Here is a 22,570-nt window from a genome sequence, read left to right on the forward strand (position 1 = left end):
CTGTCCCAATTTAACTTTTTCTGAATGATGTTTAGCAATCATTATCAAAACTATACTACAGGATAATATAACCTATCACAAATTATCTACTTCTCCTGAAGATCTTGAGGATCATATATGCCTCTTGCTCCTTTGATTTTTTTAAGAGTTCCTTTCTCTCATTACCTTCAACAAGTACAGCCCCGCCACAGCAAAGATCTATCATCACTTTTTCTTCCTCCTTCCATCTATACTTTTCTTCCACTAACCCCTTTCAATTTACTTTTTTTTTGAAAAATATTTTATTGCTGACTTTTTTTTCCTACCACAACTCCAGCCCCCATGACTTGTCCTTTGTAAAAAAGAAAAATAATCAACAAAGCAACCACATTTGAAAGTACAGGCAACACTCTGCTCCTGGGATGCCCCATCTCCTCTAATAAAATAAAGGACATATGTATTGTACATTCATCAAAGACCAAAATTAATGCATGATCAGTGCAAAGTTAGTGCAATTAAGATGAAGGTCAGTTGCCATTAATGCTGTTTTCCCTGATATCATCTGAGTCACTTTAAACCTTTTCCTCTGGGGTTCACTTTACTTCTCTAAGTTTTCTAGCTTTGTGTTGGAGGGACTTAGTTTTTCTAATCATCACCAGTTGAGGACAATATTGAACAAGAAAAACATATTAACAAAATTTAAGTAATGGAATTCAGTAATATTTCAGCTTTAAACTTTTGTTCACTTAATACTGATATAAGAAGTCAGAATTTGAAGGCAGCAATTAATAAACAGGATTACCCAGAGATCATGACCATGTAAAAATTTCTGACTTCAATCCCCCCACCCCCGCCCAGTTCTGTGTAGGCTAGAAAGATTGATGAAACATGCTTAGGTTGAGGTCTATCTTGTCTTACCTCTTCTAGTAGAAATGGGGGAAGTAAATTAGGACTAAATTATAATCTATTATATACCCCTGCACTAAAAGGTCAGTCTCTCTGATACAGAAGTGGTCATTTTCCAACAAGATAAGCACATAAAAAGTTATACCTGTAGCATGGGCTGCTCCAATCATTCTTCCTCGAATCAATCCCTCTCGTTTTTCATTTCTTACCACTTGAATTTTTCTAGGAAGATGTTTTTGGACATACTCATCTAGTTCTCCTTTCAAATCCTCTGAAATAAAACCGACAGTGACTTTTTCTTTATTACATTTCTAAATTTATTTTTTAAATGTAGAGAGATCTCACTTTTAAAACCATCTGATCATTTATTCTGTATATTAAATATGAAAGTAAAAAAATGTAAAATCTTGAAGTACTAGGATATTTATTGATATTTGTGAATATTTTCAACTAAGTTATTACAACATCCTTCACTGAAAGGTTAATTATTATTCACTGAAATATATCAATATTTAATATGCTTTTAATCAAATATTCAGCTACTGAATTAAGTATTATTTGTACCAATACACTAAGTTATCTAATACTGTAGAAAACTACTCAAAACTTCAACCACTCTGGGGTGGCTAGGTGGCGCAGTGGATAGAGCACCGGCCCTGGAGTCAGGAGTACCTGGGTTCAAATCTGGTCTCAGACACTTAATAATTACCTAGCCATGTGGCCTTGGGCAAGCCACTTAACCCCATTGTCTTGCAAAAATCTAAAAACAAAAAACAAAAAACAAACAAAAAGAAACAAAAAACGAAAACTTCAACCACTCTGTAATTCACTGCTTCTTCTGTAAATAAGAAGACACAGGCCCAGGGCAGATTTTTAGTAAATTTTATTTACAGTTAAAAAAATTCTAGATAAACATAATTACATAAGAGATATAAAGGCTTATATCATTAATCAAGATAAGAAATCTTATTTTTTAAGGTTTTTTTGCAAGGCCACATAACTAGGTAATTATTGTCTGAGGCCAGATTTGAACTCAGATACTCCTGACTCCAGAGCCGGTGCTCTATCCACTGTACCACCTAGCCGCCCCAAGATAAGAAATCTTAAACCTGGATATCTCCTAAATCAATTTAAAAATGATTAATTATTAAATACCTACTATTCACCATAGAAGGCTCTAGGATATACAAAGATTAAATTAAAATAATCCCTGCCATGGAGGAATTTGGTCTAGCCTGAAGAGATGATATGTACCTATAAAGACATATATACAAGAAAAGAAATTCACACAAGGTGACTGCAAATTGAGCCTTGAAGGAACCCCATGTCTTCTACTAGTTATCTGCCTTGCCTGGCAAACCCCTTCTCCTCATTCTCATCCCTGGCTTTCATGACTTTCAGACAGACTCCATGGGCAGGTTCCATATTGTCCTCTTTCTTCCACCATTAATTTCTCCTCTCAGAGATAATCTTCCATTTTATACACACACACACACACACACACACACACACACAAATACACACACACACAGTGAAAATTATATACACATATGTAATACATATGTATGTACATAATTATTTGTCTGCTGCTTCTCCATTAAAATAAGAGCTCTCAAGGAGGAGGTTCTGTGTTTTTGCCTTTCTTTGTATTTCCAACATTTGCACAGTAAAAGTTATTCTCTTGCTTGACTTAAAGCTGCAAAGGAAGACTGGGACTAGCTTGTGAAAGGATTAAGTTGACCAACAAAGGCATTTATATTTTATTCTAGATGTAACAGAGGTGACAGTAAACTACTGTAATAGGCATGGTTACTGTAGGCTTTAGGAAATGCACTGTTTAACTTGGGAGGCATCTACTGGAGCAGGTAAGGTTGGAGGCAAAAAAAGGGGGGGTGGTAAAAATTCAGGTGAAAGGTGAGGAGAGGCCAACAGGGGAGTCTAAGTAGGAAAAATCTGATGATGAAAGGCACTCTGTGAAACTAAAAATTTTTAAAAAAACTGCTGAGTGGCTACTGAAGTTGTATGAAAGGGGCGGCTAGGTGGCACAGTGGATAAAGCACCAGCCCTGGAGTCAGGAGTACTTGGGTTCAAATTTGGTCTCAGACATTTAATAATGACCTAGCTGTGTGGCCTTGGGCAAGCCACTTAACCCCATTTGCCTTGCAAAAAAAAAAAAAACAAACCTAATATATATATATATATGAAGTTGTATGAAAGAATGGAATTAAGAAGGAATGATGTTAAGGTTATGAACCTGGGTAAATGGGAGGAGATGCTGCCATCCACCGAAATAGGCAAGTTCAGGAAAAAAAGTGAAATTTAGAGAAAAGAAAAATGAGTTCAGTTTTTTACATAATACATTTGAAATGTGTGAAGTAAATCAAGTTCAAAATATCTAGTGGGCTATTAGAGCTCAAGTTACTAGCACTTAAATGAAAAACAAAACAATCAGTAAGCATTTGTTAAGAGCCTACTAAGTATGCTGCCCCATCTTCCCAACTTACCAGCATTTAACTGGAAAGACAGATAAAATTCATTAATAATCAAAATCAATAATATCACACACTCTGGGGATACAGTCTCTACACTTAAGAAACTTAGATTCCAATGGAGAAGACAATATGCGTATACATTAAATGTATATGTGGGTATACACACGTGGGGCAGTGCTGGGGGTGGGGGAGAAGATCAGGGACGAGGGACTGGAATGGTAAAGAATTTTCAGTGGCCAACAGAGGTGTTTATATCTCATCTGTGAGGTAACAGAATGTCTCTGGGTTTTATTACACATTTCAAAAGTGGAGGTAATTCAGTCATATTCTCATCACTCCTTCAACAATGATGAATAAGCACCCGATGGTGTTATGGGGATATATTAAGTCCCTTTCCCCTAGAAGCTGATAATCTATATCTGTAAATTCCAATTTCTCCATTCTGCCTCCACTACCATATATAATGTGCATTTTTGGCCTTGAGCTTTAGCTTCCCACTCACCTAATTGGCACCCCAAGAAACTACCCCCTCCTCCAGATCTCAGCCATGCTCTTCATCTAGGTAGCCCACTACTTGTTTTCAAAAGCAGTGAGAAGCCCCAAACATTATCTTCACCCTACAGAAGAGACACTTCAATTACCCAACAGTTTTTCTTTTCAATTTTGTTCCAAGCTACATATCCTTAAGCAAGGATAATCTGACATTCAAGGTCTTTTCTGGGTAGATATGAATTTGCTAAGCAGAGGTCATAAGAACTAAAACAAAGCCCAGCTTTTTCCACTTCTCTTCATTGTGTGTGTGTGTGTGTGTGTGTGTGTGTGTGTGTGCGCGCGTGCGTGTGCGTGTGCGTGTGTATATATATATATATATATATATATATATATTTATATGCAATTTCTGACTATGTAGAGTTGCTCTCTTGTAGAGTTTTTCTATTCTATCCTCTCCATAAACAGTCAGTTTTCTATGCAGGCATTTCCCAAGCTGCAAACCCTTGATTTATGAGTGATCCATTTGTACAAAGGGCAGTCGATAGAATGCTCCATACTCCTAATCCTAAAACAGTCCAAACCTAGTTGCTTGGAAGAATAGCCAGGCTGTCCCAGGCTAATGATATCAATTGATGGAAATTGCTTGACTTTAATCATTTTTTTCTCCTTTCTTCACCCTTTTTGAAACTCCATTTAAGAACCATTTCCTACCTCTCACAGCTAACAGCTCAATCAGTTTCACTTTAAAGAAATTTCTTCCTCACACATGTGTCTTCCTTCCTTTACAAACTCTTGTCCAGTTACTTGAGAAAAATTTCTCTCCTACTCTTCCATCTCTGAACCAAAAACCATTATGGGCTTTTTTTAAAAAAGTAAAATAGCAAATCAAGGAAAATGAAACTCATAAGTTTTTCAAATAAGTTGGACATGATTTATTAATCATACCTTTGAAACTGTTCATGCATTCCCTTCAGAATATCCACAAAAATTTCCATCTACCTTATATTTTTAAATTTTAAGACATTTAAGCCCTTAGAAATCATAAACCTATTGAATACACTCTTATGCTACTCTAATTACATCTATTTTTCTCAAACAGCAATTAATGTATATGTCAATCAATGTCATTGATATGTTTTATTTACTTATTTCTACCATTTTCATGATAATTGTATAGCATCCAGCTAAATTATTATAAATAAGCTTCTAAGGGTTAGCCAAAAAATTAATCAAAATTTACAACATTATATCATGGTAAAATGAATTAAAAATTCCAAATAGATAACACATAAATTCTCCTTTGAAACAAATCCCATTTCTAAGTTGAAAATTGCCTAAAAGCAATACAAAAGTGCAGCAAAAAATTTCAAGCATAGGACCCTTGTTCTCCAATTTCCTTTAAACTATGATATATTCAAAGGTTAGAATATTTACTATAGCTAACCATATTATTCTGTGCATAGCAATAGATTTACCTTCCATTCTGAATATACAATTGGATGTATGACTGTACTACTGATGAAACAAAACAGAAAATTCCAAGTATCATTAGTACTGCCATCCTAGATTGACAACACCTGTTCCTAGAGTTATATAGGTATACTCACCAAATTCACTATTGTCATCTACCAAGATAATTTCATGAAGGAGATGGGCTGGTGTTCGATCTAAGACACTATGCACTGTCCGAAGCAAGGCAGAAAAGGCTTCATTGTAGAAACAAATCACAATACTAGCAGCTGGAAGGTCAGTTCGATATGACTTTTCTTTGCATCTGCAGACATAATTATATAAGAATAATGTGAATGCAAAAATCCTTATATGTTTCAAGATATTTTTCATCAACCACTTCATGAATCTACTTATCACATTCTCTCTTTTTTGTTTGTTTCTATTCATCCTTAGAAGCACAAAGGGAAACAGGTAAATAATCCACAAGTCTATGTGATTTTTTTCCTTCCATTACTATATTTTATTTTCCTTCTTGATTTGTTCTCTGGCTCATTTTGAAAACTTCAATATAGTTGAAATGTATAAAGTACATTAAAAATTATATTAAAAAGGAAAAGGCATAAAATTGCTAGAAGCATGAATAAAACTACAGTGGAATTGTCATGAAACAAATAGCGAGCATACTTTTTCTGTGAAAATTGTAGAAGCTTCAAAAGGAATATAAATGAGAAAAATCTAATTTTAAAATTTTGCTTTTAGCAGATGGTCAACTTCAAGTTCAACAATTCAAAAAAGTGAGAAAAAATAGAATAAATTTTAAAATGAACTATTAAGTCAATTTAACTCAAAATTTTTAAACTGTTGACTGAGTAGATCATTATGATCAGTATGGCAGTATGAAAGAAGGAAAGGGAAGAGGCAAGAAAGCTCAATATGAACAGCCCTTGCTTTCAAGGAGCTTTCCATAGGGTGGGGAGAAGGGAGAGAGAAAAAAGGGTAAATGAAAGGGTAAATGCTTACAAACATACATGAACTAAGGAAACTATGATAAATTCAAAGGAAAAAAGTTATGAGAGATTTGTGGTGCAAATAACAAATTTCAGTTTGTGATGAGTCAGGAAAAACAACATGGACGAAAACATGGAAGAAAAAAAGGACTTCAAAAGAAGATGGTGGGGAAGGGACAGAGAAAAGACCTTTCCTGGTATCATGGAGACAGTAATAAGTAAGCAATGGCACAAAGATGAGAGACATCAGGATGAGAATAAAAGGCACAATAATCCAAAGCAGGTGGAATTGGTTGTTTGGTTAGTTGTTGTCCTTTGTTCTCAAAGACAACCAAAATGACATCACTACATTAAGAGTCAAATTACAGTGTGTCAGACTGCAGTTGATCAGACCAATATGAGCTCAGACTGCACAGATTGGGTACAAATAGGCCATGTGAACCTTTTGGGGAAGATCTTGCATTTCTTTTGAAGGATGGAATATGGAGCCCACATAGGAAAATATGGGAAAGGGCTGGAAAGGTACAGTCAAATGATGAAGAATCTTGAAATACAGAATCAGTATTATAAATTTTATTCAGTAAGCAATAAGCAATCTCCTCTGAAGGTTTTGAGTAGAATTATAGAATCAAAATAAGATCAATGTATTTATGTAGCATAAGCACATTAAAATGTTATATCTTCTAAAGACATCAATATGGAATTTGTAATAACCTGGACCAAGATTAGGCTTAAAATTACTTTTGTCTATTAACCTTTTCATCAAAGATAAAATAAATTAATAATGGAATCAGGATTTTACTGAAAATTGGGAAAAAAACAAGAGAACAAATATTTATCCTTTAAAAGTAGAGTCTGAGATAATGTTTTGCAAACCGTAAAGCATGATACAAACGGTAACTATTTTAACTCATAATATTCACAAATAATTCTTAGGTAACCATTAAGACACTTTAGACCTACAGCAGGTAATAATAATTCATTAGCATTATCTAAATTTTATATTGTTTTAGTTAAAACAAAACCCTGTTCTTCTGCACTACCACTTCAATGGAAATCAAAATTTATTGGAATGAAAAGAAACAAATCCAGTGCCAAATACCATGTTTCCTCACCTATTAAATAAGGGTAATCTATGTAGACTATGAGGAAGGCCCTTCCCAAGTTTAGAGTCTATATTCCTATGATTATGAATATTAATAATAACAACATTGAATTTGTGTTTTAAAATTTGGGAAATTTGACATTTTGATATACATTTCAGTCTTATATCGAACCTGTCGAGTAGGTACTATTGACAGTATTATTCCCATCTTATTGTTTAGGAAACCGAGACTCAGGAAGGTACAAGTGACTACAATCACTTATAACTTCAAACCTGCCTTTGTCACAGCAATGATAAGTTTTAACATCAAGTTTCTGTTGAATACTAGGTTGGATTTCCTGATTGTCAATAATTTTCAAAGTAATGTTCATTCTGTCTTCTCTCAGTCTAAAAGGCAGTTAAGAATTCTACTTAGGTCTATTACTCTGGGTTATCTCTTTTTCATACCAAAACCTTAACTTTCCTCATCTCATAGGCAGACAATTCCCTCATCTGCCTTATTCCCTTCCATTCCTGTGATACTATTAATTCTGCTTTTTTATTTTTTGTCCAATTTTCTAAATTATAAACTTGATAATAATAAAACAAACATTCAAATAAAGAAAGGAATTTTAAAATAACAACTTACATGAAGCCATAAAATATCTATTATTAGACAAGTTTTTAAAAAATTTCAACTTCATTCCTTTGATGTGTTGAGTTGTGCTAAACCTACAATTTCTTCCCAGTCCCAATAGTATTTTCATAGATAAATTGTCCATTTTTATATTTCTGAGAAATAGTTTTCTATTTTTTTGGTTTGGGTTGTTTAAATAGAATGATCTCAGCTCATTCCCAGGAGAATGCAAACTCCTTTAAGATAGGAGCTATTTCATTTTCCTTTTTATAGTTATATAAAAAGCACCTAGCCTATAACAAGCACATGAGAGATGAATTAATTGAAAAATAGATTTCTTTTTAAAAAGATACTATGCTTCAGATATGCCTGTCTCTCAGTTAATACAAATGAGTTTCATTTATAATTTGTGTATATTACCACCTTAGAACACAGCTGTTAGTAGGGCAAGAATAATGCTGTGAATAAGTTCTAAAAGTATTCAAACTTCATGGACTCTCAAAATGACTGAAGATCAAGTTATTCCAGTAACTGAACATTATTAAGCAGATATTGAGCTCATATATTAGTTAAGATAAAGATAAAAATAGCTCATATTTGTATAGCATTTCATGTTTACACAACACTTTCCACATGGGAAGACTAAGATGCAAGGAGCACAAGAATTATTAGTCTCTTGTTACAATGGTGAAAATGAGTCTCAGAAAGATTAAGGAACTTGCCTATAATCACAAAGGTTTTCATTGGTAGGGCCAGACCTCAACTCCAGGTGTTCTGACTCCAAAACTTTCTTTCTCTCTACTATACAAGCCACCCCATCTCTCATACTGAGCAAGGAATAAGGACCTGTTTACGTGTGTTTTATAACATAGAATATCACCATGACATGAAGAACAGGTTGATAAAACTATTGCTTGTAATACAATTAACTTCCATTTTAATTTTTCTTCTGGATCATTAACATTTTCTCTAAAGTTTTATTTAACTATTTTTCTTCTACTCCTCCCTAAATTTCTTGGTGGGGAAAAAAAAAACCCTTTATATTTTATTATTTATTCAGTAGCTAAACATCCAATCAATGAATCCCCCCATTTATTAAATTAAATCATGCCATTTCCTAAGAGTTCATCAGTTTAACTTCTTAGTCTTATAATATGACCTGGATAAACTATTAATTCACATGTACTTTTGACCTCTCAGCTATTTGCCACCTGATTTGTCATTTTAAAATAAATCCAGAAAACTCTGAATCATGATATTACAAACTCAGATCATCTGGCTTCAATTATAGGTCTGGAAATATCTCAAGAAGCAACTAATATAGTTGGATAAACTGACACATTTTAATACTATTTTCATGGCATCTTAAGATGGACACTAAAGCAAAATATAAAATTGTAGTAACAGAAATTAGTATGACAAACATACTCTGCATTCCTTGTATCTGGCACATCTCTATGGTAGCCCAAGCGGTTACTGATAAGTAAATTAAAGGCGTGCTTCTGATAACCCAAGTCTCTCAATTCCTGATCTCTTTCATTAAAAATCATACCTGTAACAGAAAGAAGTTAAAGTCAGTATATCATGACTAGAAAGGATAACTCTCTAACAGACCAAAAATTATAACAGGAAAATTAATTCATTTCATTATAACTAAGCATATAAGCTAAATAAGCTACTTCAGTTTCAAAAAGATAAATTAAAAAAAATTTTTTTTAAAAAAAGATAAAGTTAGAAGAAAAATCTTAAAATTCTAATTTGTCCAGCAAGTTATTCAGTGACATATAAACATAACCACCACCTGTTTACCAGTCTTTTTCTTAAAATATCTGATCATCTCTGAAAGACAAACCTTCTGATCACCAAGTAAACCATTTTTTTCTGAAATATAAAATCAGAAATAGAGATAGAGATAGGGATTGCACCTGTTTTCAATAATATGTGGAGAACTTCCAGATGAGGAAATTTTCTCTCCTAACAAGTTGAGCAACTTCTTGACATATACAGGCTTAAAGAGTTGCCCAGAGCAGTAAAATTCGTCCAGTCACCCAGTTAGCATCTACCAAAAGAGAGGACTTGAATCCAGGTCTTCCTGACTCCAAGGAAAACTCCCTATCCTCAACAGCACACAACCTCGCATATAAAACAATATATAAAATCATTGACCACATTTTAAAAATTTTTTTTATTTATTTACAGCAACAGGGTCAAGTGACTTGTCCAAGGTCACACCTAGGCAATTATTACATGTCTGAAGCCAAATTTGAACTCCTGACTCCAGGGCCAGTGTTCTATCCACTGTACCACCTAGCTGCCCAACTACATTTATTTAGTTATGATGTCATAGAGTTTCTAGGGACATCAAGATTTCCTTGGCTAAAATTTCTACCTAATGTTCAGGTCACTCTTAAGAACCAGATGCTGATGTGATTTTCAATTTCTCTAATTTCAGTCTTAGACAAATTCATATGTTTTTCTATATACCTGATAAAATATTATGTAATTTAAAGAGGTATAATACTTTTTAGATAATTGTCACAGTTAAAAACATGTATGAAGCGAGACAGAGAAAAATGAACAGAAATAGGCTAACAGTTTGTAACAGGATCACAGTAATAGGGAAAGCAACACTGTAAAATCAGAATACTAGGGGCAGCTAGGTGGCACAGTGGATAGGGCACCATCTCTGGACTCAGGAGTACCTGAGTTCAAATCCGGTCTCAGATACTTAATAATGACCTAGCTGTGTGGCCTTGGGCAAGCCACTTAACCCCATTGCCTTGCCAAAAAAAAAAAAAATCAGAATGCTAATCAATGTAGCAAAGAATCATTAGTCTGGGAAACTGAGGGTGAAGTCTGACCTGAGCCTTTTCAGAAGGAAAGTAGGGAGCTTAGGAGTACAGAATGAACATAGATTTGATCATACAGAATAAAACAAATATTTTCAGACATGGTCAACTTACTGACCTGTTTTGTTTGGCCCATCTCTATTTGTTACAAAAAGAATGGGTGTCATGGGGAAGGGGGAAGGGAAGGGAATAAGTACTTGAATAGCAATTACTATTTCACTGTGCTAAATGCTTTACAAATATCATCTTATTGGTATACCATCTTATTGGTATACCCTGCAAGGTAGGTGCTATTTTTATCCCCACTTTACAGTAAAGTAAACTGAGGCAAAAAAAGTTAAGTAACTTGCCCAAGGCCACACAGTTAGCAAGTGTTGGAAATTCAACTTGAAAGCAGGTCTTCCTAATTACAGACTCAGAGATCTATCTACATTGCCACCAGTTGCCTCATAGGGAAGTAATAGTGATGTTGAAAAAAGAAAACAGCATCAATAGCACATTTTTTTTAGCGAAAGAAGGGAAAAACTAGCCATACTTGTTTTAAAATTCTTTAAAATCAGTCTTTTACTCTTCTTCAAACCAAAACATCTCAACCTCTTAACCTTTCCTCATGTTTTCTTATGTTTTCCAGAGACCTTCAGTTGGTATACAACCCCTCTAAAATACAATGAAACAAACCTGAACACAATACTCTAATTAGGAACTGACTAATGCTTAGTAGTTGAAGGATTATATATCCCTGAGCTTGGATGTTCAACATATTAATAGAAGGAAACCATCATAAGTGAATTCTCAGTCTTCTTTTCTCAAAACAAAATACAGTAAAATCTCACCAATATGGCCCAGCAGTGGTGGTTAATTTCACTTTCTAATTAACTAAAGGTAAACCAGAAAACCTGAACCTTATTTGAACTCTTACTGTTGAAAAATCTTTTTTTAAATGTGTTAATATGGGGCTGCTAGGTGGCACAGTGGCTAGAGCACCGGCCCTGGAGTCAGGAGTACCTGAATTCAAATCCGACCTCAGACACTTAATAATTACCTAGCTGTGTGGCCTTGGGCAAGCCACTTAACCCCATTTGCCTTGAAAAAAAAAAACCTTAAAAAAATGTGTTAACACAAATCCCAGGTAATTTACTTAATTTAATCTTTCTTTGAAAATGTAAGATTTTCCAAGTATTTCAAGTTTCTAAGTCTTATGCTCATTCTACAATCCTAGAGCCTAAGTTGCAGGAAAATCAATGAGAATGCAATGAATTTCTATATTAATCTAAGGACATGTTATTTTACAAAATAAACTTCAGGAATCAGCTTGTTTTCTTAAATTGATATTCTAATAAAATTAGAATTTAAAAAGAACACTATAAAGATTCAGATCAGTTGAATTCTAGTTAAAAGTTTTGCTGTAATTTCATGTCCTTTGTTAACCTTTCTTTTCACAACTCTTGTCTTCTATTTCTCTAATGATTATGGTCTTATTCAGCAACTTGTCTTCAATTGTTATAAATCACAGGAACATTCTTTGTGCTCCAATTTAGTCAGAGCAAGTTTTATTTGTCTATGTTATAATAAAAAGTCACACCAATAAAGTTTCTGAGAAATTATTAACATCTCTGTCACATGTCACAGATTCCAGCTGAAATGACAAATCTAGAAACACCAACAAATCTTTAACTACCACCATCCTTCATTTGTGCCTTTTAATTATTTTAAAGAAATAAACATTTCCCCTTAACAGATGGCATTTGTTTTCAATTACACCATTTTCTCCCTCCCACCAATTTTGTACTTTAGTTTATTTATCATTATTCTTCCTTGGACTCTTTTAAGGCCAAATACAAAATTCATCCTAAAATATTAAATCCAATCCTAATTAAGGCTCTACCATCTGTTTACTTTTTATTTCTGACTTTGATGATTCTGTTTTCTTTGGTATTAAAGTATAATAAAGTTTTCCATTAATATTCCCCAGATCCTTTCCTGAGTAGTTTGGGAAAATGAGTGGGACTAGAATCTGTGATTTAACTAGAAGGGGAGATTCCTTCCTACTGAATTGCCTGAGGCAGACATCCATTAAGTATCAAAAGAGGGCTCTGAATTCAGGTAAAACCAAAGGATCAGCACTCAATATATACCTCAACTCTCTGTTGAGTTATTAGATCTTGACTAAAATAATGAACCATAAAATTGGCTTGCAAATGAAGGGCGCTGATTCTATTCTCTTTATCTCTGTCTCTGCTGGTAGTTGACCTTTCTCCATCTCTCTTTTTCTCTTATACATATATATAGAGAGACAAATTTGAAAATATATACATACACAAACACATACGTGTGTATCAATACACAATGATTTCATTTCTCTAAGCCTCTGTTTCCTCATCTGTAAAATGGGGATAAAACTTATATGATCTTCTTGTTACCTCTTAGACTTCTTGTCTCTTCCTTAAGGATATGATTTCTCTCCCATTGCACTCAATTTGGATCAATGTACAACATGGAAACAAAGTAAAGACTGAAAGATTGTTTTCTGTGGAGCAGGGGAGGGAAGTAAGATTGGGGGCAAAATTGTAAAACTCAAAAAAAATTTTAAAAAACTTATATGATCTTATTGTGATTCAAGTGCTTTCTAATGCAATTCCACAAACTCCTTTATAAGAAATCATTCAGTCTGAAGGTGTTGAGAGGTAGATTTTAAATAGAGGCTTTTACAATTATCCAATGCATCCTGCTGCCTCTCAGTTTAAAGAAAAATATTTCATACACACATAAGTATATAATCAATCCTCTTTTTCTGCTCTTAGTCCATTTTCCTTTTTCTAATATTAGAGAGTTATTAATTCACCTCTCAACCCCTTTGTCTTTCCTCCTCATTCAAATAATTTGAGTTCCTTTCATTTTACTTCAGTTTCCCTTTTTTTCCAACTCTTCGAATTTTTAGTTTTCTTCTCTAGATTTCTTCTCAGTTCTTCCATACTTTTTATAAAATACCTCTGCCAGAAGAGAACTCAACACATGTTTCTTAAATTTGTTAAATCTCTATATAAATCACAGAATCACAGCCACATCACAGGGGGAAAAAAAGTATTCTTTTTAAGCTTACTTTTTACTTTTGATTGGAATGACCAATGAAATCTCATAAATTCTAACCTCAAATGCTGAAACCGGCATTAAATTAGTATTCCCCAGTGGACTGACAGCATTAAGATGGATAAAACAGTTTCATATTCTGCCAAGTAAGGGTCTGTTGACCAGTAGGGTCCTAAGATTTTTGTCAGTGACTCTAAAAATCCATAAAAAATTTCACAATGCAATTCATAAGAGCACTGAAGTTGGAGTAAGAAGGAAGTCCTAGGTTCTGACACTTACTGTAACCTTGAACAAGTCATCTCACTTCTCTGGGCCCCTTGTGAAATGAGAGGGTGGATCAAGTGACCTCTAAGGTCCCTTCTAGTTCAAAATCTGTGATCCTGTAATCCTAGAATATAAGCAATGAAATTCATATTTATCCTGAGAAATAACAACCCCTAAGCAACATCAAGCTAAAAATGAACCCTACTTACCCATTTCAGGAGAGAGTTCATTGTCGACTCTGCCTACATCTTCAACATGATTTTCTAAAATGGATCCAATCTGCTTGACTTTTGACTGTGGCTCTAAGAGGCGACTTGGGCCTCGAGTAAAACGAGGATAGAATTTCTTGGGCAATGGCCCATGGGGTTTAGACCCCTTGATGGGCACATTCTTAAAAGGCTGAGTCACTTCACTAAAGTTGAAATAAATAAAGAGCAGAACTGTCCAGGTCACTGATGTAAAAAGGCACCCATAGCAGAAATAGCGAAGTGTGACACTTCCCATTGTAGATTTAGCATTCTTGAAGGTCCATGTTCAACATTCTGAAAAAAAGTAAAGTGAACTTGTATTAAACACTTCACTGAACTTGTAAATCATTTACTAAACTCTCATTCAGTGCTTTAAAAAAAAACCCCAGCCCTTTGGAAATAAGACTTAAGATATAATAATAAAAGTATCTTATATAACCAAAATCTTTAACAAGTAGCATGTATTCTTAAGACTGTTTACTCAGCACTATGATGCACACTCAATAAAATAAAACCTATAAGGTGATCTCGAGACAGCTTTAATGAAAAAAAGTTTTAATAAAAATTACAGACAAATTTGCTGGTGCTTAATTAAGGTCAGTGAAATTAAGTGACCTTAATTAAGGTCAGTGAAGTTGTTCACTGATCTGAATTAAGAAGTACAGTTCCTCATTTTTGCTCGATTTATAGTTTGATAATTTTTTCTGCATACCATTTTTTACAAATAGAAATACAATACAATAATAAATAAGTACAACTAGCGATCTCACAACTCTCCAAAATCCTGTGATTCTAAATTTTTTTTTCACCTGTGGATCTTGTTAAAAACAGCTAAAATTTATACAAATTTGAGGTTTAAAAAATAGTTTATAAGGAATATCTCAATTGAGCTTGTCATCTCCAAATATTCCAATTTGGCAATAAACAGTCCTTACTAAAATATTCCACATCTGCCACTAAAAACAGAAGCAGCAGCTTGGTGTATTTGCAATGGGCATTGCACCAAGAATTAGGAAAACTAGGTACTACTCATTATCTGTCTATGCTTGTGCAAGTCAATCCTTCATCATCTGAAAAATAAATAATCACAATTAAATTTTCTTTCAGCTCAATCATTCTAATATTCAGCAATATGAATGAAAAGTCCTAGTTTCTAATCAATTTGTAAAATATCAGTTTGTCCCCCGCTTATAAACTTATTTAAAACTTTCTGTACTATTTATAATTTTTTAACTCAGACCATTTGTACATCATTAGAAAAAATATTAATTTAAGAAGCATTTGCTTTAGAGGTAACCCAATAAAACAAGTTAAGATGCAGTCAGTCTGTGTTGGATAGCCTATTAGATAGGACTCCTTTTTTCCCCTCTATATCTTAAATGATATTTAAAATTTACATTAGCTTAAAAATGAGGGCCAGAGACTCAGATAAGTGACTGACACATAAAGATACAGCACAGCACACCCTCCAAGATAAGTTCACAATTTCTGAGAGACTTATTTTAAAACAATAATTAGAACCTCACAATAACATCAGAATTCAGTAAGCCTCAGTTTGAAAAATATGAAACTATTCTGCATTAGATTTACAATACAAGTCCACAGAGAAGCAAAAATTAAATGCCAACCTCCGACTTGTTTGCCAGTACAAAATGATCAAGTATCACTATCCCTGCCAATTGAAAGGAGCTTTAAAGGTGAAATTGGAGGTGCAGTTTGAAATGACTATAATAAAGTTATAAAATCAAGCATCAATGAAGGAAATGACATATCAATGTCAACACTATTTAAATTAAAACTTGTTCATGCAAAGAAAAATATCAACGGTATAAAATTAACAAACATTTTCAAGGCAGAAAAATGGGGCTGTTAAGGCTAAATAAAGAGAACCAGGGCTACAAGATTTGAAAGGGACTAAGGTACTGACATTTACCTGAGTCCATACTAAATTCAAACTAACAAAAATTGACTTTGCTAAAAGCACAACTAGGAAAGAATCAAGAGATCAGAGATTTTTCAAAATGCTTCAATAATCTAAAGATTAAATTCTATTAAAAATGAGAAACTAGGCAAAATTCTGTCTAAAATACAATTTTAAACAGCAATTTGTAACTCCTACCAAATTGTTTGAATTAGGTGGGGTTGGGATTTTTTTTATTTGTTTGTTTGCTTTTGGAAAAATTATCAATGCTACATGGCAGATATCTGTCATTGTGAAACACCATGGAAACCATTCTTTTATCATAATTCAAGGCAGTTTTTGCAAAAAAAGGTAATTGTTAATCTTAACATACCATTGTCAAAGTAAAAGGCAAATACAAATGAAGTGGATATCAAATAAAATTAATTATCTCAATTTGCCTCTGAACTTGAGTGAGAGAAGACTCATGATTTGATTTCAATAACTAAAAAATGTTAAGTAGTAATATTTTTCACCCTGACCCTGAAAACTCAATTGTCAGGAATACAATAGAGAAATAGACTGGAATCATTTTCCTAAAAAGTTATGCACATATCAAACTACTTTCCTAATGGTTTATGGGAGAATTTGAAAAATGTCTTTTGTTTGTTTCCAGGTATAATCTGGGTATAATCTTCTATGAACTATTAAAAACATTCTTTTTAAAAGTAAAACAATGTTTATATAATGAAAATATTCATCCTAATTTATTTGATAAATTTGTACTTTTAAGTCATATTTTATTAAAATGGGGGCTACAGTGTGGAACAGTAGACTCAGAGGCTCTGAGTTCAAATCCTCACTCTGCAAGACTGGGCAAATCACTTTGTCTTTACTTCTCTAAAGAGAAGGAGGGGAACTGAAGGATTCTTAAGATCCCTTCCACTTCTAAGTTTTATGATAATATGGTTCTATAAAATATTAATTCATTATAATGAACCTTAAATATTTATGGACTAACACTTGGTTCTGAAGCAGTTTTTTCAAAGAGATGTAAGGAAATATAACAATGTATTACAGGCCATTTTCGACAGTGCCTGAAAATAAAAAAGTACTTAATTGTTGATTGCTTCCAGCAAGGTAGAAAAGGAAAAGCCCAAGGCTTGGACCAATGTTGATGAAAAGGCTCTGGGAAGGCTTATTCCTCTAAATCTTTCAAGAGTACAAAAGGGCTTAGAGAGCCTCTGTAGGAGGAATTCTTTCTGTTGAATCTTCTTGTTGCCCCTTTGACTGGTACTTAGGAGCTTGGCATAAATTCACTTATTTTCATTACTGCAAGCCCCAAACCTGGTGATTCTGCATTCTCTAGAGCTGGGGTGGGAACCTAGGGCTGGCATATAGGTCTGGTGTTGCCAAGGCAACCACAGTGAAATTAGTAAATCTAGAAGGTTTTTAGGGGCCAATTAAGTGTTTGACTAAATATAGCCCTTGAATGATACTATAAATATCTAAATGACCTGCCCTGCTCAGGAGGAATGTAGCCCAAGTTGGGTAACTTCTGTCTTCCTCCACCATTTTCCCAACTGACCACATTCTTTGGTCTAAGTGAGTCAAGCAAGCCTGGTCCTACATGGCCACAGGGAGCAAGGACTGGAGTTGAAGGTTGGATGTACTACCTGTTACTTGTACGATCCTTTAAGCATCTCTGGGCCATGGTTCCTTCATCTGAAAAATGGACAAAATCATTCCAAGAATTCCTTTTTAACTCTCATTGTTTAAATAAAATAAAATAAATAATAAATAAATAAAATAATATGAAATAAATAAAAAATAAACTTGCTTTCAATTAATAATTGGTCCATTAATTCATTATTATAGGTAGTATAATTGTATGATATCTATTGAAATCCAAATCAAAAGCTACTTTCTCTAACAGATTTATATTCCTACTTCTCCCTGATAGTAAGATTCTAGAAAAGGTGAAACATTCTTTGTTACTCTCAGATCTGAATTGGAAGCTCTTTCTTTATCACAAAGCTTGCCTCATGATGGGCTCTGCTCTGCCAGAGAATTGAAGCAGCCCCAGCAATGAGGAATCAAAGGACTCCCAGCCCCACTTCTTACTACTCAGGAGGTCTCCAACAAGTGCCCTGGGCTCTCCAGAATTCAGTCTCCTCAGGTGAGGGGTAAAAAAGGTCATTAGACTAGATGATCCTAAGGTCCAGTCTGGTTCTGGACCTATAGATCCTATAAGCCTCAGTGCCATGAGTGACCCTAAGTTGTCACTGCTTTTCCTAAAGCCCCACAGCATGACTCATCCTTCCTAAAAACTGCCCACCTCGGGGTGGCTAGGTGGCATAGTGGATAAAGCGCCAGCCTTGGAGTCAGGAGTACCTGGGTTCAAATCCGGTCTCAGACACTTAATAATTACCTAGCTGTGTGGCCTTGGGCAAGCCACTTAACCCCATTTGCCTTGCAAAAACTTAAAAAAAAAACCAAAACCAAAAACAAAACTGCCCACCTGTTGCAAAATCTGATGCTCCTCTGACTTCCATACCCCATAGTGCCCTTAATCTCCTTATATTACAACTAATTCAAATACCAAATAACCCCTGCAATACACCTTTCTTAATTCTCCTCTCCCACCCCACCTAATGTTCTTTTCCTTCTCTAAATTCACATAGCATTTTGTACCCATCTTATTCTCTTTTAGTCTATTTTGCACTAAAATTATTGCATAATTATTTAGCTGCACAAAATATAAAAAGAATTGACAAATTTGTGTTTTAATACAATAATAAAATTACAAGATCAATAAAAAGACAACAAAAACTATAATAATCAAATGATAATAATGGTTTTCAAAACAAGAATAGTCTTTCAAAAACACATAAAATGCTGTATATCACTAATAATAAGAAAAATATAAAATTTTCAAGAAAAGTTACTGAACTGTTAAAACTCTCATTAGAGAATTTATATCTATAACAAAGAGGTCAATGATGAAAACAAAAGTCTCAAACCAAAAATATAACTTTCTGCATAAAACTGAGGCAAGGCGGAACAAATTATAGTATTAAATAATAGTGAAATAGTATACCATAAGAATGAGGAACACAAAGGAATTCTGAGAAACTTAAGACTAGCAAGAATTGATGCAAATTGTGTAAAGCATATAGGAAAAACAATATTAAAAATGATCACAGCAATATAATTTAAGGTAATACTAGAGGACAATTGAAAAATGCTAAGTAGTATCTGTCTAAAACCATCAGCAAATATTATCTGTTTAGGGATAAAGTTAGAAATCTTTCCAATAAGATCAAAGATGTAGTAAGAATGCCCATTATCACCAGTATTATTCAATATTATACTAAGAGTGTTATCTACAGCACTAAGAGAGGAAAAAATTGAAAGAATGTGAATAAGCCATGAGAAAATGAAACATATCACCTGCAGATGATATGATGGTATAATAGGAGAACCAACTAAAAAATGAGTTTAAATAATTAAAATGTGAGCAAAGTTGCAGGATTTTTTTAAAACACATAAATCATCAGTATTTTTATTATGTATTACCAACAAAGTCCAGGAGCAAGAGATGGAGAAATTCCATTAAAATAACTGTAGACAATATAATATATTTGTGAATCTACCTGCCAAGATGAATTCAGGTAATATACAAACACCATTACAAAATACTTTTCACACAACTAGACACATCTCTACAACTGTAGAAATATCAAATGCTCATGGGTAACCCAAATCAAAATAATAAAAATGACAATTCTACCTAAGTTAATTTGCCTTATACATAAATTATTATTCAGTACCATACCAAAATGGCAAAAAATTATTTTTCAGATCTAGAAAAAAAAAGCAAAATAAAATTCACCCAGAACAACAAAAGGTCAAGAATATCAAAGGAACTAATTTTTTTAAAATGTGAAGGAAGGTGACCTAGTTGCACCAGACTTTTTGATACATTGGTATATTAGAAAACTGTAATCATCAAAACAGTCTAATACTAGCTAAGAAATAAAGAGATGGATCAGTGAAATAGATTAGGTACACAAAACACAGTACTAAATAACAGTAGTATTTCAGTGTTTGATAAACCCAAAGACCCAAGGTTTTGGGACAAGAACTCACTAATCTGATAAAAACTTCTGGGAAAACAGAAAACCATAGCAAAAACTGGATTTGGACCAACATCTTACACTGTATATACCAAGAAAAGGTAAAAACAGGTACATCATTCAGACATAAAAGGTGATAGCATAAATAAATTAGGAGCGAAAGGAAATGATTTATCTGTCAGATCTATGGAAAAGGGAAGAATTTATGAATAAATAAAAGAGAATTTTACAATATATAAAATGGATCATTTTGATCATATTAATTAAAAGGTTTTGAACAAACAAAACAAATTCAGTTAAGATTAAAAGGAAAGTAGAAAGCTGAGGGTAAATTTTTTTACAGCAAGTTAAATTAGTAAGAATACAAATTATATATACAAATTCCTCAAATGATAAATGGTCAAAGGATGTGAATAGAAAATTTTCAGACAAAGAAACAAAGCTATCTATAGTCATATGAAAAAGTGCTCTAAATCACTTAAAATTTATTAAAACAACTCTGAAGTCACACCTCACACCTATTAGATTATCTAACAAAAAAGGAAAATGATCAATGTAGGAGGGGATGTGAGAAAACTGGGACACTAATGCATTGTTGGTGGAGTTGTGAACTGATCCAACTATTCTGGGGAACAATTGGGAACTATGCCCAAAGGGTTATAAAATGGCAAATACCCTTTGATCCAACAATGCCACTACTAGGGTCTATATCCCAAAGACATAAAAAAAAAAATAAAGAAGAAAAGGAGAAGGAGGACCTACAAAGAATATTTATAGCAGCTCTTTTGTGTGTGTGTGTGTGTCAAAGAACTAGAAATAGAGGAGCTGTCCACCAACTAGTGAAAGAATAAGGAAAACTTCAAATATGAATGTAATGGAATCCTATTGTGTTATGAGAAATGAAAAGCAAGATGATTTCAAAAAAACCTGGAAAGAGTTACATGAACTCATGGAAAGTAAAGTGAGCAGAATCAGGAGACTACTGAACTCAGTAAAAGCAATTATCATATGATGATCAATTGTGAATGACTTCACTTTTTCAGCAAAATAATGATCCAAGACAATTTCAAAGAAAATGATCCAAGACAATTGAAGGAACTCATGATGGAAAATGCTATCTACTTCCAGAGAAATTACTAATAAAATCTGAATGCTGCTCAAAGCGTACCATTTTTCAATTTATTTTGTGTGAGTGTGTTTCAGGGAGTTTTTTTGGCCAATGTTTGTTTTTCTTTCACAACATTAGTAATATAGAAATATGTTTTACAAGATTGCACATGTATACCCTCTATCAAATTGCTTACTTTCTCTAGAATGGGGAAGGAAAGAGAGGGAGAAAATTTGGTACTCAAAAAGTTTTAAAATAAATGTTAAAAACTGTTTTTACATGAAATTGGAAGAAAATAAAATATTCAAAAATAAAATAAAATGAGGGGAAAATTTTTAGTATTATTTGTTATATGTGTCAGCTCTCATAGATGGGAAAGGGGGAGGAATATTGAGAAAAATTTTGACAATGTTTAAACAAAAGATATCGATTAAATTTTACTTTAAAAAGAAAGAATGGTTCTTAGTGTCCCCTGAATTCAAATCTTAACTCAGGCACTTATTCTCTGTGTATGACCTTAGATTAATCTCTTAATTTCTCAAGTTTCCTTTATCAGAAAATGCATGTGGTTGTAGTGGATGACTTCTGCTTTAAATCTCTGATTCTCTGATCAGCTGACCATAAAACCTAGAGGTTCAAGAAATAAATAAAATAATGCAATATGTAATGAAACATAATCTAATTCAAAAATTCTCTATTGTTTCTTATGTTTTTAATATGCACTGCTCCATTTTCATAAATGCAAGCATAAATCAATAATCCAGAACACCTTGACTACATGATCCTATTCTTTACAACCTCCCTCTGATCATTGTTGCAAAGACACTTTATTTGGTGAAACCCTTTGGTATAAATAATCTTCCAATGGCTTAAAAAAAACAGTGGAAGATTTTTTCCTTCATCTGAAGACATTACTAATATCAGTT

The 22,570-nt window shown here is 33.4% G+C and overlaps 1 protein-coding gene across 5 annotated transcripts in view; it reads right to left on the reverse strand.

The window, feature by feature from the left end:
* LOC141492701 (polypeptide N-acetylgalactosaminyltransferase 11) overlaps positions 1 to 22,570 on the reverse strand; it is a 66,001-nt gene that overhangs the window by 24,706 nt on the left and 18,725 nt on the right. For 2 of the 5 annotated variants that reach the window (XM_074193307.1, XM_074193309.1), the window contains exons 2-5: positions 14,459 to 14,791; positions 9,478 to 9,601; positions 5,477 to 5,643; positions 1,031 to 1,156 (exon numbers count right to left, since the gene is read on the reverse strand). In XM_074193307.1, the coding sequence (XP_074049408.1) occupies positions 1,031 to 1,156; positions 5,477 to 5,643; positions 9,478 to 9,601; positions 14,459 to 14,753 (712 nt within the window). In that variant the 5' untranslated portion in view covers positions 14,754 to 14,791. Of the gene's footprint in view, positions 1 to 1,030; positions 1,157 to 3,879; positions 3,995 to 5,476; positions 5,644 to 9,477; positions 9,602 to 14,264; positions 14,374 to 14,458; positions 14,792 to 18,073; positions 18,129 to 22,570 lie in introns of those variants that run through there. The other 3 variants (XM_074193308.1, XM_074193310.1, XR_012470039.1) reach the window with 3 other exon arrangements.

The sequence above is a fragment of the Macrotis lagotis genome, chromosome 7, assembly GCF_037893015.1.
Source record: "Macrotis lagotis isolate mMagLag1 chromosome 7, bilby.v1.9.chrom.fasta, whole genome shotgun sequence".
NCBI classification, from domain to species: domain Eukaryota; kingdom Metazoa; phylum Chordata; class Mammalia; order Peramelemorphia; family Peramelidae; genus Macrotis; species Macrotis lagotis.